Below are 16,791 nucleotides of genomic sequence, written 5' to 3'. Positions count from 1 at the left end.
TTCCTATGCCTTTAATTAATCCCAGTACTCGGGAGGTCAGGTGCACTATGAGTTCAAGGCCAGCCTGGTAAGAGAGCAAGGTCCAGGCCAGCCAGGGCTACAAAGATACTGCCTAAAATAAAGGAACAAAACCAAGTCCAGTTCCTGTTTGCCTTCAGCAATAGAATCTCCCACCTGTCCAAGCTGAAAAGGTCCACGAATCGAAGCATTTGAATTATCCCTCCCTGTAGACCTGCTTCTATTTTCATAGTTGAGACGAGAGCTCAAGCAGCTCACAATGGACAGCCTTGAACTTTGTGGCAAAGGGCAACTTTGAACTTCACGCCTTCCTGCTCCTGTGAGGGCTGGGGTAGAGCTGTGTACCACCACTGCCTGCGGGCTGGGTAATCTAACGAACTGAGACACACACATCCAGCCCCGAGTCATCATTCTGTCTTCAAGGAGTTGATTCAAAGTGTTGTCCATGGCCTTGGATTCAGCCTCTCGGAGGCTGGTATAAAAGGCAAGTACTCTCCAGTTCACTCGCCTGATCTGACCCACCAAAGAAGAAACTTGACTTGGGATTATAATATACTTGTGCTATGGAAGGTCAAGAAGTCACCACATAAATCTTTTAGGCACTTTTTATTTTCAAAAAAAAAAAATTGTCGTTAATATATAAACATCTCATTCTCTCAAAAAATTCTACAGCTTTACAGCTGCTTGCTGATATTTGCATAGGAAATTACCACAATACAAAAATAAGGGGCGAAGCAGCAGAACAGCAGCCGAGTTATGCTTTTGATGTAGGTGTGTCCACGTATAAACATCTAGAAGCCTTACAAAACTATTTACACCGTTTGTTGCCTATTTACACGTCGAAGCAACTTTTCTAACAAACAAAACTATAATTTATCAAGTTATGAAAATTGTTTTCTAAAAAAAAAAAACTTACTATATTACCACAAAATAAATAATGATAAAACAAATATTTTAAAAACAAAATTAAACTTTTAATTAAGACTGCTTTTGGCATTTTGCTTGTGATTTCTGCCCTTTGGTTAACAGCATCAATGTCACATTCCTAGCCATATTGCATATTGGTAAGCTTTCAACACATCACTGATATCAAAGGCAGACACCGAGTCAGTATTAATAACAGATTTAACTACGTGGCACTGTAATTTCAATAAAATTACTGTCTCACTGGATATTACATGCAAAAATCCATAAATTGTCATTTAACCAACAGCACTGCAGGAGCAAACATCCATGTCTGACAAAAAACTGCACCGGAAGTTCAATGCTTCCACTCGTGAAAACAGTGTCCTTAAGTTCAACAAGAAACACAACCGTCCTTTCTCCACTTAAAAAATGATACTGTTCAACTATGGTAAGACCATTAATGTCTGTGTATTAACTATCTTTAAGCATTTCAGTTTAAATTCACATAAGAAAAGTCTTATATTTAAAATAAAATCTTATTTCAATCAGTGAGTGAAATTTGCATTTTACTCTTATTTGAATGATTTATCCCCTCCCCAAAGAAATGGATTTGGTAATTGAGGTATCTTACCACAAACTCTAACTGTAAATGTATTCATAATTATCTTCAAAGTACGATTTCTCCCCCCCCAAACAATCCTTAAAAACTTGTAATAAACCTATAAAGCTGATTTGCATATTTACAAAATTCTGAATAGCAAATATAGGCAACTCATATAAAAAAAAACAAAACAAACAAAAACATTTGTTCAATGGCTACTTTGTGAATTGCCAGGTACACTGTGTACCTCCTCTCTGTGGAAATAATCTAGTCTTAAGAAAAACGAGTCCGCGTCAAGTAAAATCTTGACAATCTGTCTGGGTGCCTGCCAAGCGGGTTTGTTTATCCTAAACAATGTCACACAGGATTGCGCGTGCGCAGTCTGTATAGAAACAGCATACGCACCCCGTGCACCCCCACCAGTTCCCCATACTGAGATGCGACTGCCTGTCTGGAGATGAAGTTTGCTGGAAAAAAGCTAGTAGTGAGCATGACAGCAAGCTTCCGGGTTCTCAAAATGACCAAACACTTTGGTATTGATACAATGTATTCCCTGTGGCCTCAAATATACAAAATATACATTTCCAGTTCTTTTGATTTTTTTTTTTATATGAAGTTAGGTCTGCGGTTTAAAGGATGGCGAGCGGACTGCGAGGCGTCGAGCCGGTGTGCGCAGTGCTCAGTTCTGGTGGCGCTTCATGTGCAGCGCCAGGTGGTCGGAGCGGGAGAAGCTGCGGTTGCACACCACGCACTGGAACGGCTTGGCACCCGTGTGCTTCCTGTAGTGGCGGGTCAGCTCGTCCGACCGGGCAAACCTCCAGTCGCAGCCCTCCCAGGTGCACTTGTAGGGCTTCTCGCCTGTGACAAGAAGAGACAGGGTGAGGTGGTCTGCTGCATGACCAACTGCGTTGCCCGCACCCCATCCCCACTGTGAACGCACAAGCCCGCTCTTCAAAGCTGTGGCAAGGACAATATGGTGTGGCAAAAGAGTTGAGAATTGGTCCACCTGGCCTTCCACACCACTCAAGGCCAACCGTACAAACCAGTAAACTTAAAATCCAATTGCATTAACATTTTGCATGATACTTTTTAAATTCTAGCATTTGCTGGTACACGAGTATATTGAACTTTTATGACACAGGCTGCTCCATAGGGGTTATCAAAATTTATTTTATGAGGTTGGACATGGTGGTGCACACCTTTAATCCCAGCACTTGGGAGGAAGATGTAGGTTGATCTGTGAGGTCTACATACATAGTGAGTTCCAAAACAACCAGGCCTAGTGATCCTTCATCCCCAATTCAATGAACAAAAATTTGGCAATTGTCCAGGCCACACAAATTTGTGGAATACAATAAAGCAAGAAGGCCAGGCCTTGGGGATCTTACACTGTTGACACCTGTACAATTTCTATGATCCCTAATGTTCTTCCCAAGTTTGCCAACCACGTCCAATAACTTAAATAACACAAGTTTAACTTGCTGTTTTATAATTGATCCTATTTAGGATTTCATGTCTTTGGGGTAAAAGGGGAGAAACTCGGAGTAGTTCTGAGGAGAGCAACTGCCCGACCTTTCTTGTCTAACTGAGCAGTGTCCTGATCACTACTGTGACCCTACAAACTACCAGGACAAAGAAGAACAGCCTGAAAGAAATCACAGGACACTGGTCCCATGCCTGTTCCTTCCCTTACAGGAATTCACCCTGACCTTCCCTGGGCTTCTGCCTGAGGTAAATCCCTAGCCTTGTTTTGGCTTCCTACCGTTCCATTTTTTAAAAATGCACATCTCACTCAGCCAGGCATGAAGGTAAATTCCTGTGATCCCAGTACTGGCAGGGATAAGGCAGGGGGGTTATGATTTTGAAACCAGCCTATGCTACATATAACATGCTATCTAAAAAGAAAAAGTCAAATGAACACCTGATTCTAAAACTCTCCTCCATCACAGATGCGTGTTGTGTGTGTACTGAATCATTGAGTATTTCTCCAGGTAGTTCTGTCTGGTGAATTTAAAGGTGTGCTATACTCTCTCATAGTAAAACTCAGTCTAGAAAGTTACACTAACACTCCAGGCTTTTTTTAAGTAATCGAAAAAGTCATTTCTCTTCCAATTTACATTCATACACAATGCTGGATTCACAGAAAGACTTTAATGGTAGTGGTAACTGTTACTATCTGGATCAGGGGGTGTCAATCACACAGAAGAAAGCTTCACACAGAAAAGTCTAGTAAAAAAAAAAATAATTACAGCGTGGCTTTCCTGCCGTTCCAACGGAGAGGGGGGTCTAATTCTGGTGTTTAAATCAAGAAAGAAAGAAAAAAAAACTTCCTCAGAGTCCCAATTTAAGAAGGATCATTCAAGCCTTTCGAATTTAATAATTACATAGCATAGAATGAAGTTTTCAGGGTCTATATGTTAGGAGTAGGGGACACTGAACTCTTTTTGTTCACTGTTTTTATTGGCTGCAAAGCCATAAACTACACCAATATTTTGTCAAGTTGACTTTACTGATTGGTTGACATACAGTAGCCATTAAAGTTCCTAAAACATTTGGGGTTTTGCTCTCAATTTATGTCCATCTATAGCTTATTCAGCCAAGAATACCAACAGTGTCTGGCAGGGTAGGAACCGGGGCCAAGGCTTACTCTGAAAGCACGGGCCGACTATCCCCCACTTGGGGCAGCTTCTATGGGATTTGTTCAAGTGTCAACACTGTTCAAGCAAAACGCAGAGGAAGGTGGTACCCCATTTCTGGCTGAGGAGCAGACTCAAGCCTTTTTTCCTCAGCCAGAAACACTATGGCCAGTACTTCTGGGAAAGCAAACTGACTTCCTCCAAGTTATATTTCAACAGGATAGAGCTTTCAAAAGTTTAATTGGATTTTTAAAGAATCTCTTTCCAATACCACCAATTTGAAATAGTCGGTTAAGCTCTTTCGACATCCACTGTATTTATTTTTAAGTCCTGCTGCTAGCGTCAGGCTACGGTGAACAGAGGCGAGCTTGTGTGCTGTGGAAACCCTCCTGCTTTATCACACAGCGTGCATGTGCTTCTCTGCCTTACAGTTAGGGAGATAGCTGAAGAAGCTCCAAGTCTCTGAAAACTATGCCCAAGTTAAACACACTTACTCCCCATGCTGATAAAGCTGATTAGCGTACTGTATAAAAAACCTCGGCAGGAACTACTAGAAGAGGCCGAGCCTCGATCAGGTCTCCAGGAGTCCGCTCTGGAGCTAGGTAATTTTTGTCATTCAACCCTCAAAAGCAACTCCAGAAGAAGCTGACTGATTCTGGCTCCACATCCACCTTAATGTCCCACTTAAGTCTTCCACATTGCTACTCTCTTTTTGATTCAAAGAAGGAACACACGCTTATTGTTCAAATTGACTTGGATTCTACAAGCCTCTCGTGAAGAGGGGAAGGGACTCTAAAGGGCTCTGAGGCCCGTAAAAGCCTCGACTGTTTTGAGGTTTGGGACGCACTGTAGCTGGGCTGGTCCCTTACAGCGACTCTGAAAGCTGCTGTCCATACTAGAACTGGTGACCTCTAAAGATGCTACCCTGAAGAGGATTCCTTTCTGTGTTCGAGAATGCTTGTTTTGCCAAGTATTAAAAACACATCCTCAGTAAGAAACACTGTCTATTTTCCTTTGATGAACAGATTAAAATTTTTCCTTTCTCTGAACCATCTACAACAGAGTGGAGGTTTCTCTGCTCTGTTGCACATAGTCAATAGTCAATAGTCAATAGTCCCACGGCAAGGCCCCTTTCTAGAAAGTTCTACATAGACTGTTGTAACAAAGGAAATGGGGTAACTAACTCTAAGGTCTATTTTCCAGTAAATAGGTATGTTTCCTTCGATGTTGAAAAGACGGTCTAAATCAACATATTGCTGATAAAAAAAAAAGCCCCAAACTACCAGAACTGAAGAGGGCACAGCCTGCACTGGTATGCCTAGCATATAAATGGTGTCTGACCAACACCATCTTTTGGGTTCCTGAATCAGACCCAATACCAGACCTGCTAATAAAAGGGTAAAATAGAATACAATTAAGGAACCCTGGGAAAATATTTACATATATCTGAGAAAAAAAGGAGAGTGATTTGGGCTCACTGACTTGTTCATACAACTGTTCTAGTACTTTCTAATGAAGAGATTTTATTCGTGTTTATACTGTAGCAGCAGTAAGTAGTCTAGACTTGTAAACAGGAAGGGTCAACTAAGACTTCCTGGATGTCAGTAATGGCCTATCGAGGGGCACTAACATAAAGGAGATCAGATCATGGAGCCCATTCTTCATCACCGTTTCTCAACTCACTGCATCCTTTTAAATCCAATCCTCTTCCTCCCTCCCTCTAGACCTGAGTAGCTGCTGAAGTAAATGTGTCTTCACTACATGCACTGACTGGTGGGTTTAGTCCCTGGATCAAACTTGAAGCCAGTTAGTTGTTTGATGAAGCCCTGGGAAGCCAAGAGAGTAGCTGAGGCTTGGGACCACTGGGGTAATGTGAATAGAGAACCTTGCTTCGAGTGTCTTCAGGATAAAATCCTAGAATCCCTTATCCTGAAGGTGTACCAGACGCAGATTCTCTGTAAGCAAAATTCCTTCTGTAGAACTGGAATAGTCGTAGTTCTGAAAGAGCCTGGACACAAGCACCACAGGGTCTTCTACCGGGAGCCAGAGCGTGGGGAGACTGGGATGGAGGGGAGGTGCCCTTGCTGTGGAGGCCAAAGGAACCTTTGCTCCTTCCTTCTGGCACTTGGCTAATTCTCAGCCTAGACAAGCACTAACAGTGGAAACGAATCACCAATTCGAAGCCCCTGACAAAGATGCTGTTTCCGTTTGGTTGTCTTTTTCATAAGGTCCCAAAGTAACGGGCAAGCAAACAAACAAAACAAAACAAAAAAACAACTAAAAAGTTAGCAAAATGTTTCACTTAAAGGAAAGAATGGCCTTTTCCTTTCATCTGCTCAACAGGGCGACTGCCTTCCCTTTACCCAGACTTCACCAGGCTACCCTCTCTGCCCAGCAGCTCACCTGCCTGCCTCTCTATGAACAGCCAAAGGCAAACTCAATTCTATGCAGATGCTTTTAGGTGAAAGCTAGCCAGTGTGTGCTTCTAGAAGGTTACCTGGTTTTAAACAGGCCTGCTAGACATCAGGAATATGAGCTATCAGACAGGCAAGGAGTCTTTCCCCTCATAAGACATTTCTAATCTTTCACCCAAAAAGATGTAGGCCATCAGATAGAACTAAAAATACCCAGCCAGGGAAAATTCCTGAGTGAGTAAACTGTACACTTTTAAATACTGCTTTCCACATCAAATGGGTGATTGCTTCTCGCTCAATCCCAGCAATTCTGTTTCATCTACATAGGAACCGTCTCCTCCCACGAGCTTAAAAACTAAAGGGTAAGAGGAGATTAATTCTTCGGATTCTTCACCAAACCAATCAGAAATGTCTGCGGAATTAAATTATCCTTCTTAACCTTTGATAAGCTTTATCATCTCGGAACAATGTTTGATCAGTTTCCTATGTAAATGTTTTTCTGATGGAAGGACTCCTCGAAGCAAAGGTTAGTCTCACCAGTGAGTCATTAAAAAGAAATTGTGTCTAAGCTTTCATGTTCACAAATGCCTTTCCTGGGGTCTAAACTAACAAGCCACCTAAGCCACTGCTTTTAAAAAATGCCTGAAAGTTAAGATGAAAAAAAAAAATTTCAGAGCTACAAGTGAAATCCAATTCTGAAAGAACACTAATGCATTTCACCAATTCCTGAATGGTGATGCTTTTCAATGCAATACTTTTAAAACAGGAAAAACACTAGATACCCCATGTTCAGATTAATTTTCCTTATGGGATACTTATTCTGATACAACAGGTTATGCAGCTAACCGATATCCATCTATTATAGATCCAAGTCATATGAACGTCATCACCCATTATGGCCTGAAATTCTGAAATCCTTCCTGGTTCTCCGTCCCTCTCCATAGATTTCAGTGGAAAAACGCCTGTGCTAAAAACATCTCAGAAGCCAGCATTACCAAAACTGTCTGAGATCTCGGCAAAGACCTGACTCGACATCTGTACCCAGGATGTTTACTTACTGCCCAGATCAAACTTAGAAACTAAGGCAGAAACAAAAATTATGTACTTACAGGTACACATGGTAACATCTCACAGGTAAATGTCACCGAATCATTTGGTTCCTACAGCAGGTTAAAGGTGAAGGTGGAGACCTCACACTGAAGGGTGTCCCTCTTCATCAGGGAATCAGCACCGGACTCAAGAGTCTGTTTTGTGCCATTGCTACTTAGCCTTGCTTGAGGAACAGTTTCTAACCACCTGTTTTCTTTTTCACACACACACACACACACACACACACACACACACACACACACACACACACCCAGATCCCCCCGGCCAGCAGAGTTGTGCACTCTTGAGTGTTGCTCCTAAATGCTTCTTTATGCATCTGCTAACTCTATTTGGACCAGAAAGCCAGAAAGCCGGGGTTGTATACATAATCATAATGGAATTTGGGAAAGGGGTCTGTCTGGAGTGAACATTGCTAAGGTAGCCTAGAATGCAGAAAGTTTCAGCCATGGTGGCTTAGGGTGGCAGAGTTGTGTTTTTTTTGAAAAGTACTAATAGGAAATTTTAGATTGATGGCAATGTGTACCTTCCTTTGCAAACATCACAAGTCATAAGAAAGACATGTCATAAGTGAAAGTCCAGATGATTTGATTTGGGAACAGACCACCTATTGACACTGTTGCCTACAAACAGTCCTAACTATTCTTCTCATCAGAAGCATATTAAAGTGCACCCGTATCACAAATATCATACACAAGCACCCTCTCACCCACAAAAGATGCCTATATGAAGCCAAGCGTGGTGTTACATACAGATAAATACAGATACAGCTATGTCTGACCAGACAGAAGACCTTAAGTGTTTTGTGTTCAATAAAGAAGTGCCAAGTCCAAGAACTTAGAAAACCCAAATGCTGTACTAGTGACTCAAAAGCAGACTGGCTTTGTCCCAGCTTAGGAAGAATGAGTTAGCTGTGCAGTTGACGGCTACGAGGTTAAGCTCACTCTATAACAAGTTAGAGAGTCGCTTACTATCTAAAACCCCAGAAATAAGCCAGTAAGAACACAGATGAAGGTTCTTTTAATTGCTTAACTAAAATAAACTGAGGCATACGCTAACTTGACATTTTTTTAAAAAATTACTGTTACTTTCCACAGAAATGCTGGGACACTTCATACTCTGCCTGCAATCATTAGAAAAGCATTTCTTTTATATCAAATACGGTCAATATTGCCATGTAGGGTTTTTTTTTTTTTTTTTTTTTTTTTAGAGTCCCCTAACAAGTTTTCCAAGTGGGAGGAAATGGGACAGAAAGAAAAACAGGACAAGCTATTAAATCAGAGGTACTATTCAGAAAGGAAAAACAAAAAACTGTTTCATTTGGGCATTTGAAGGAGAAAAGAAAAAAAGAAAGCAAGCCACAAGCCTCTACTGGCTTCCTGCACATTCAGAGCAGGAGGAGAGGGAGGGAGGAGACAATGGTAGCCAGCACACAGGTTAATTTTAAAAGGCATTGTCTAGAAACCAGAAATGAGGAGAAAGCCTCAATGCGCCATGATTACCTAAGAACGGGTTTAGCCAGATGAGCGAGTCTGCTACGAACCCTCCCCAAGGCATTTGAAAGACTATCAAACAAAACTTCATGAAACTGCATTACATGGCCTTACTCATTAGATGTTTAAGGCCACAATATTTACGATCGAGTGACAAAGTCCTTCCATGGGACCCTAACTAGGCCTAGATCCTCCGTCTCAGTCTGCTTTTTTATTAGTACTGTCATTGTTCAGACCCACTATTAAATTTCTCTGCCAGCAGGTCAAGTTCCAGGATCCCAGGTACAAGCAAGCATTCAGCAGTAAACCCTGACAGGGTGGAAAGGCTATTCAGATACAGCCCGCAATAAGCAGTCGGTTACATCGGCATATGTAATTGCACATTTTATTATGGGGACTTTAGTCTCGAAAATGCCTTCCTTCTTCCCTATCTCCAGTTTCAAGGACTTCTGATGAGAGAGGAACAGCTCAAATGTTTCGAAGCTACTATTTCTGTTTCCCTTGATCAAAAGCTCAAAAAAAGCCCAAGTTCAGTGTTTCCCTAACAACACTAGTCTACAAAAGGATATTTCAGTATGTTGCTTTAGTATTTCTATATGGATTCTTCTGGCCCCTGTCAACTGTATGTTATGAGGGATTATATTGGAGCTTGAATTATCTGTTGGATTATTCTGTTCGTGCTTACCTGCTGACAAAAAAAAAATATACCTCGGGCTCAAATGATTTCATTCTCATCACAGATAAATGTGAGATGTCTTTCTTTTAAAAGCCGTTCCAGGAAAGCCCGAATCTACCATTTGGATTTGAGGAAGTGTTTAGCATTCAGATTATCTAGCAAGGCTCCCTAACACGCCTACAAGAAGTCTGCAGCCGCTCTCACAGGGCTCTACTTCTGCACTGACCTTTGTTCAAAGGCTTTTACTTTTTAATGCAGCGGTTAGAGATAACTACTTCATTTATCAAAACTCAATTTCCATAGTAACATCTAGCCTGGGGAGATTCAAGTCCTCACACTAACCCAACAACCCATTCAAAGGAACTGTTGAATACTTTGGTTTCCATGGCAATGGTGGAATAATACATTTTGCTAGGTCACTGCTTTTATTAGCAAACTTATTCTTTGAACTTTAGGTAAGGAGGGTGTATTTATCGAGGCGGGGGAAATGCAGCCACTTTTATATCTGTTTTTACCTTTAGGGCTATTCTTAAGAAAATTATAATTGTAGCCATCCAGACACCTGAAAATATTATGGGTATGTGGAACCCACCCACCCTCTAATAAAGTAGGCTGCTGAATTTCATTGTAAAAGTGATTCTGATAATAAGGGCTTCAAAATTAATAGCTCCTACAAGGGACTGCTGTGAATTTAACCAAACACATCAAAAATATAATTAGAGACTGAACTTAAAAATGAGAATGAAATGGAATACTAAGGATGGAGGAGGCCTTCTCAAACCACAGCCCTCCGTCCTGGCCACCCCATTTCATACTCTGCAAATCTCAGGCCCACTTTTCAGAAACAGCAATAAGGTTAAAACACAAATATTTGAAGCCACTGGTGAAACTGATGATAATGTGTTAAGCACTGGTGCTCGACGTGGTGAGTGGAAAAGTTTTTACCTTAAAAAAGGGCCTTATTGAAGCAAGATGATTTACCAAGATTTTTTTTCCTTCTTTCAAGACAGAAAGAAATAGCATTGCCATTAAAGTTTTAAAATCCATCAGTAAACACTGCTGTTCACATTTTGAGGGTCATTAATTCTACGTGAGGTGACAGGGCAAGGTCTCACCGAGGAGACATCAGCCTTCCCGGAATCAGTTTCTTGGGGAACTGAATTGAGCCCAGCCCTTGCTGAAAAGGTAGGCCATTAAAAAATAAAAGTTGACAGAAGAAAGAAGAGATCAAACACATCTTGGCTTTTAAAAGGATGAATGTCACTTATACTATTTACACAACTCCCAGAATTAACAAGAAAATTACCTACCCGTATGAGTCCTCAGGTGAGCTTTTAAATGAGACGACTTTGTATAAACTTTTGTGCAACCTAAAATAAAGGGAACAGAGGAAGAACAACTTGTCATTTCCAGGGCCTTTTGCAATCTTTACATTCGATGATTCAGTGTTTAAAACTTGGCTTTCAAGATGAAATCTCTTGTGCTAGATGTAATATTGGAAGTTTTGGTTAGGAAGTTTCAAGGTGCCCTCCTGACCTTATTAGGAGGCAGAGGTGATCTGCTTTATGGACCATTTTGGGAGCAAAGACCACAGATAATCCAGCCAGTAACAAATGGAAATTCTGTGTTTATATTCCAGTAGGTACTTTTTGCTATAAGGCAGGCTTCAGTGACTGGAGAGCTATCGTAGTGTGTGTGTGTGTGTGTGTGTGTGTGTGTGTGTGTGTGTATTTAATGTAATGGATGTAGGACTGACAGTGTTATATCTGAGATAACTATAATTTTCTATACTCCTGTGTTTTTTTTTTCATTTAGCATGTCATGCCACATTGTGCAGTCAATAAATTATGCCCCGCATTAACCATAAACTCACTTATGCCTGCAACTTGGAGATGTATTACGTCCAATTATATTTTGGGTCATGTATCTCATTGGGGAACGAGCACACACTAATGGAACCAACCATTCTTAAAATTCATCCTGATGCCTTGTGCCTGCCAAGGGGTCCCTACAACCTGAAGAGAAGTTACCACATGCACTATTGCCTATCAACCTACTTAATCTCCAGAGACTTTAGAATTTGGTGCTACGGTTTTAGACCAAATGAAATCCAATACTACTAAAGAGAAAGAAACCCCATTTAGATTAATGGTCTAGTCATTACATAAACAAATCAAATAAAAAAGGGAATTGTAGGAGTTAATTAAGATCTCACTATGTAGCCCAGGCTAGTTAGAACATCTTCCTATCTCAGCCTCATTTCGGGGATTAAAGGCATGAGCTGTCATGACTGGCTAGCCATTATACACCAGCATAAAACACAAAAATATTAAGAGAAAAAGTACACCCTATATATTTTCATGGCTAAGGTTCAAAAGGGAGCAAACGTGAGACTCCGGGGCACCCCGGAACACGAAAAACACTACGGATGCTCCAGAGCACACAGACCACATACCATCATAATCACAGAAATGGATGCGTCGCTTCTCCAGATCCGGGTTACTCCTTCTGTTGTATCGGACAGGTTGGATATTTGGCGAATTAACTGGCAGAGTGGCAGGTAAATTTGGATTGTGAATTGCCAGTTTCGAAGCAATTGTAGCAGCATAGGACGGAGGTGGGGTCAGATTCTGGAGCATCTCAGCTTGTCTATCAGGACTTCCAGGCTCTGAGCTCGGTGGTGATGGGGGAAAGTAGGTGGCCTGCTGTGGAAGAAACTGACTCGGCATGGTGTACGTGCAAGGAGGCATGCCCTGGAACTGTTTCATGGACGTCTGTGGCACAGCAGAGGGGTGTGAGTTAAGGCCAGCCATAGAGACATTAAGGGTGTCCATGACTGCTGTCTGGTTTGTCGAACTGGGCATGTCTAGATCAGGTGTATTCAACAGCTGGTACAGGTGGCCCTGCTGGGAAGGGACCGAGAGATGAAGATCTGGTATAGGAAGTTCTTGTTTGATGAAGATATTGTTCACCTCTGGCGCTGTGGTCTGGTGGGAGCTGAATATACTGGTGAACTCAGGGAGGGCCTGGGTGGGGGCCGGAGGAGGAGGGGCGGTGGATTCGCTCTGGTGGCTGAAAATGGTAACAGGTTCTGTCTTGATCTGTGTTACGCATGGTCTCTGGGATTTGTAGAGGCCAGTTCTCAGGTGCGTGATGTCAGGGAGGAAGACGTTCATGTTGATGCTGTAAGGTAAGCCTTCAGTGTCAGTGAAGAACTGGTCGACCACTGAGGCACTGTCTCGTCTGTATTTTTTATGCTCTGAAATTATCGGAACTGGAGGAAGCTGAGGTGTCAGATACTTCTCCATTTCACATCTTGTCTAGAAAAGAAAAGATGAAAAACGTAATCTACCCGATTCAGTCAGGAAGGATAAATAAATATGGCCTACTAAACTCCAGGAGTACCGGGGCCAACTCCTAAGTGTTGCTTATAAACACACAAGTTCATTCTGTCAGTTGTGTAATTATTGGTTAACCAAAAGTCTCTGTGACATGTCCTTAGTAAAATCACTCCCCCAAATCATCCCCAGACAAAAAGTGAAAGAGGTGGGGGAGGAGGTCAAAACATATTCTTTTCTGATGCATTCAAGTCTCACCCCGGTCGGAGAACGGCAAGTCTTCAGTTTAAAGCACGGTATCACACTTTTGCCAAACTGTCTCAAATCTGTCCGCATCCATTACACTTAAACATGCTTCACTTGAAAACTAAGACCTTTTGCAACTCTTCGAAATAATTATTTCGAAGGGCTCTTCCGTGGGCATAGTTAGGTTTTCTTTGGATACTAATATAAAAATGTGCTTTGCCCATTTCGGAACTTTCTGAATAAAAACGAACATTTGGAGCAGGAGCCTGCATCCACTCGTACAAAACAAGTGCGCCCTCAACGTTTGATCTAAATGTTCATTTTACCCGGCCGATTCGGTAACTGGTTACATTAATAATGAAACGGACCTGTTCATGTCCCTATCTAAAACAGATCTTTTAATTATCAAGGAGAAAATCACTCCCTTGGTAGACGGGTGCTAAGACTCCCGTGGGTGGGGAGAGGCTGCTGCACTCACACAGTCATCAGCAAAACATTTATCATGTCCTCTCCGTGGGCCAATGCTACATTCCCCCTTCCTCTGTAAAAAGAGCAGTCATCTTGCTATCTCCTGAAAGAACCAAACTGAAATAACCGAATATCTTCCAGGCCCTGATTGTTTAAGATCAGACATAATCCAGCTACGGATCAGACGCGCTCTTCTAATACAATGAAAACTTTAATTTTTCTCATCTTTTTTGACATTGAAGTTAGAAAAAAGATCAAACCCCAACTACGTGAAATGGTTCATAAAAACCCCTGCACCTTAATCGATGAATAGGAGTCTTATTTTTGCTTTTAATTTTCAAAAGAATGTCACCTCGGACCTCAGATCATCAAGATCTGGATGTGGATGAGGACGGACGGGATTTCCCGGATATGCAGGACTTAAAAATAAAGATTCATGCTGTGACCATGTGAGTCACATCTGACAAAATGCCACTGTCCTCTCAAAGCACACTGGCAGACCAAGAATTAGGCGCTGAGTGCAAATACACAATACAGCAAGAGGCTATTAAACTAAGTGTCTTGAAATAAACCGAACTAAACCCTTTCGTGCACTGCGCTCCCGTGGCGGTTAGTGGTTTCTGATTTTAGCTCTTCCAGCTGTTTGCATGTGGGTCTGTTTCCAATTTTTTTTTTCCTTGGGACCAGCTAAAAGTCCCGGGAAGTTTTTTCTAGGCTATATGACTCCCGTGCGTGGGCGAAAGAAACAGGCGCTTGCTCTAATTCGGCTGCTGGGCAAGTGTAAAAGCCAACTGCCAGCTTTCAACGCGACTCCGGGAGGAAATTTACGCGCACAAGAAAAACAACACCCCTGGCCTTTTTTTTGTCCGTGTTCTTTTTAAGGAAAAAGAAGCGGTGTTCCAATACAACCTTAAAATTCTAGTTTCCTAAACGGGGCCCTACAATCCATTCTAGGGTGAGCCACGGAGGCATATGAAACCCCAGTAGTCCAATCTGCATTTTTATTTCACCCCAGAGGACGCAGGCAGGTGGACTTCCAAGGCCAGGGCCATCGGGAAAGAGTGGTCAAGAAGCATTTTAAGCCAAGTTGAGCGTGGGTAGAAGCCTTCATCCGCACGCAAGAAAAGACAAGGTGCACGTGAGCGCGCGGCTCTTTAGCCTTCTCTGGACAGATCGGGGTGGGCCCCCGCCCTGCTCCCCCATCCACTCCGCGGCGCCCCGTCTGGCAGCGCAGGGCGGGGTTGCCCACTCGGGCGCCCGTTCCCGCGCGTCCCAGCCTGGAGCGGCCCCTGTCGCCCGCGCCTCGCAGCGGCGGGACACGCCCGAGCTGGGGAAGGGAGGCCGGCCACTCTCGGCTTACCTGGACCAGCTCCTCGGAAGGCAGTCGCGGGCCGGCGGCTGGCGGCGGCGCAGGCGGGTGGTGGTGCGCGTGTTTCAGATCGTCTCCGGGGAAGAGCGCCGCGTCGCGGACCGGGTTCGCAGCGCCCAGCACCGGCTTGAGCTGCGCGAACACTGGCTCGTCCTGCGCGGCCGGCGGCTGGGGCACTGGTCCCAGGCGGGCGCTCATGGTCAGCACCCGCGTGGGCATGGACGGTCTGGAGACTACGGGAGCGGGGCACGGGGCGATCGCGATTCCCACCTCGCCCGGGCTGGCACAGGACGGAGGACTCGGCGCGGGGCCGCAGCGGGAGACCCCTGGGCCGGCAGCCAGACGCTCAAGAAGGCGGGCACGAAGATCGGGGCTCCTGGGCTCGGCCACGCGTCACCGCCGATGTACTCCGACCGCCACTTTCTCCCGCCCCGCCCCAGCGCTCGCTCGCTCCCTCGCTCGCTCCCTCGCCGGAACCGCTCCCGCCACCTCCAAGCTCCACCAGCAAGCTAAGAGGGCGCGTACCTGCCCCGCAACTACTGACACTTGACGCCCGCCTCTATTTCACCCAACTCCAGGGAGGCAGGGCCAGCTCATGCGACTGGCAGCGTTGTGGCCAATGGCAATGCCCCAAGGCCAGCGGCTAGCCAATAGAAAAGAAGCCCCACGAGGTCCCGCCTCCGACGGGCCGACCGCACCCCTCGCGGGCCAGGAGCTTCGCGCGCAGGGCTGCGGCGCAGTTTGTACACAACTTCTCTGACAGATTGGGCCGGCGGAGCACGGGGCGGAGGGAAGGAGAGGAGCGGGTGGAATCTAGGAAGAGGGGGGAATCAGGGTGGAGACGCGAAGGGAGATCTCTCCGAACTGTTCTCTGCCAGGATTAGGGCGAAAAAAAGTATTGCACGTCTTAGGTGTTGTGCAAGGACCTGAAACTCGAAAGCTGAAGGCAGAAGGCAGCTAGGTGGGGGAGCTGAGGTTTCCAGTCTTATCCAATGAGTGTATTTTTTTAAGTATACAAAATGTACTTTAGAGGAAAACAATGGGCGGTGCGGTAACAAATGTAAAACAGCTCTCATTTCTGTGTTTTCAACCGTAGATCTATCTATATACTTTAGCAGATCGCTTATGGCCTGAATAAAATCTGTAATGTCAAGCATTTTTTCAAGTCCTTGCATACCAACCTGGGCACATTTCCCCCTACAGCATTTAAGGAGCTAGAAGTTTTCACAGACATTTCTACTTTCCTTCGCCTGCCGTATGTGGGGGAAAGGTGGGGTAGGCCATATGAATTATGAAGTTTTTAATATTTAAACCATGTTGATTCTAGTCGGAGCATGGAATCTAATTTGAGAACTAACAGCCAGCTCAACTGGGTATTTAAATAGACATTACATCTTTGGCTTATTTTTGCTAGCACTGTAGTCTCTGGAGGGGGGGAGACGGAGTTTTAATATTTTCAGAAGAGAAGTATGGCCCATCTACCTAATACAGTGGCACCTTTTCCTACGAAACGGGAACC

The 16,791-nt window shown here is 43.9% G+C and overlaps 1 protein-coding gene across 1 annotated transcript; it reads right to left on the bottom strand.

The window, feature by feature from the left end:
- Window positions 1-610: 610 nt before the first annotated feature.
- Klf5 (KLF transcription factor 5) lies at window positions 611-15,797 on the bottom strand. The gene is made up of 4 exons (NM_053394.3): window positions 15,264-15,797; window positions 12,307-13,171; window positions 11,162-11,221; window positions 611-2,383 (listed from the first exon to the last, which is right to left on the bottom strand). Exons 1-4 carry the CDS (start codon window positions 15,489-15,491, stop codon window positions 2,205-2,207), a joined length of 1,332 nt encoding a protein of 443 aa, NP_445846.3. The 5' UTR covers window positions 15,492-15,797; the 3' UTR covers window positions 611-2,204.
- Between the last annotated feature and the right edge of the window lie 994 nt (window positions 15,798-16,791).

Source organism: Rattus norvegicus, chromosome 15, assembly GCF_036323735.1.
Source record: "Rattus norvegicus strain BN/NHsdMcwi chromosome 15, GRCr8, whole genome shotgun sequence".
In the NCBI taxonomy this organism is placed as follows: Eukaryota; Metazoa; Chordata; class Mammalia; order Rodentia; family Muridae; genus Rattus; species Rattus norvegicus.
The sequence above is the reverse complement of the archived record's forward strand: the minus strand, read 5'-3'. Positions and strand labels throughout refer to the sequence as shown.

Excerpts from the sequence above, each read along its gene's own strand:
- Klf5 (NM_053394.3), bottom strand. The coding sequence starts at position 15,491 with ATGCCCACGCGGGTGCTGACCATGAGCGCCCGCCTGGGACCAGTGCCC. Across the intron at positions 11,222-12,306 it reads CCATTTCTGTGATTATGATG|GTTGCACAAAAGTTTATACA; the intron begins GTATGTGGTCTG and ends CCTTTATTTTAG. Across the intron at positions 2,384-11,161 it reads TCACCTGAGGACTCATACGG|GCGAGAAGCCCTACAAGTGC; the intron begins GTAGGTAATTTT and ends TTCTTGTCACAG.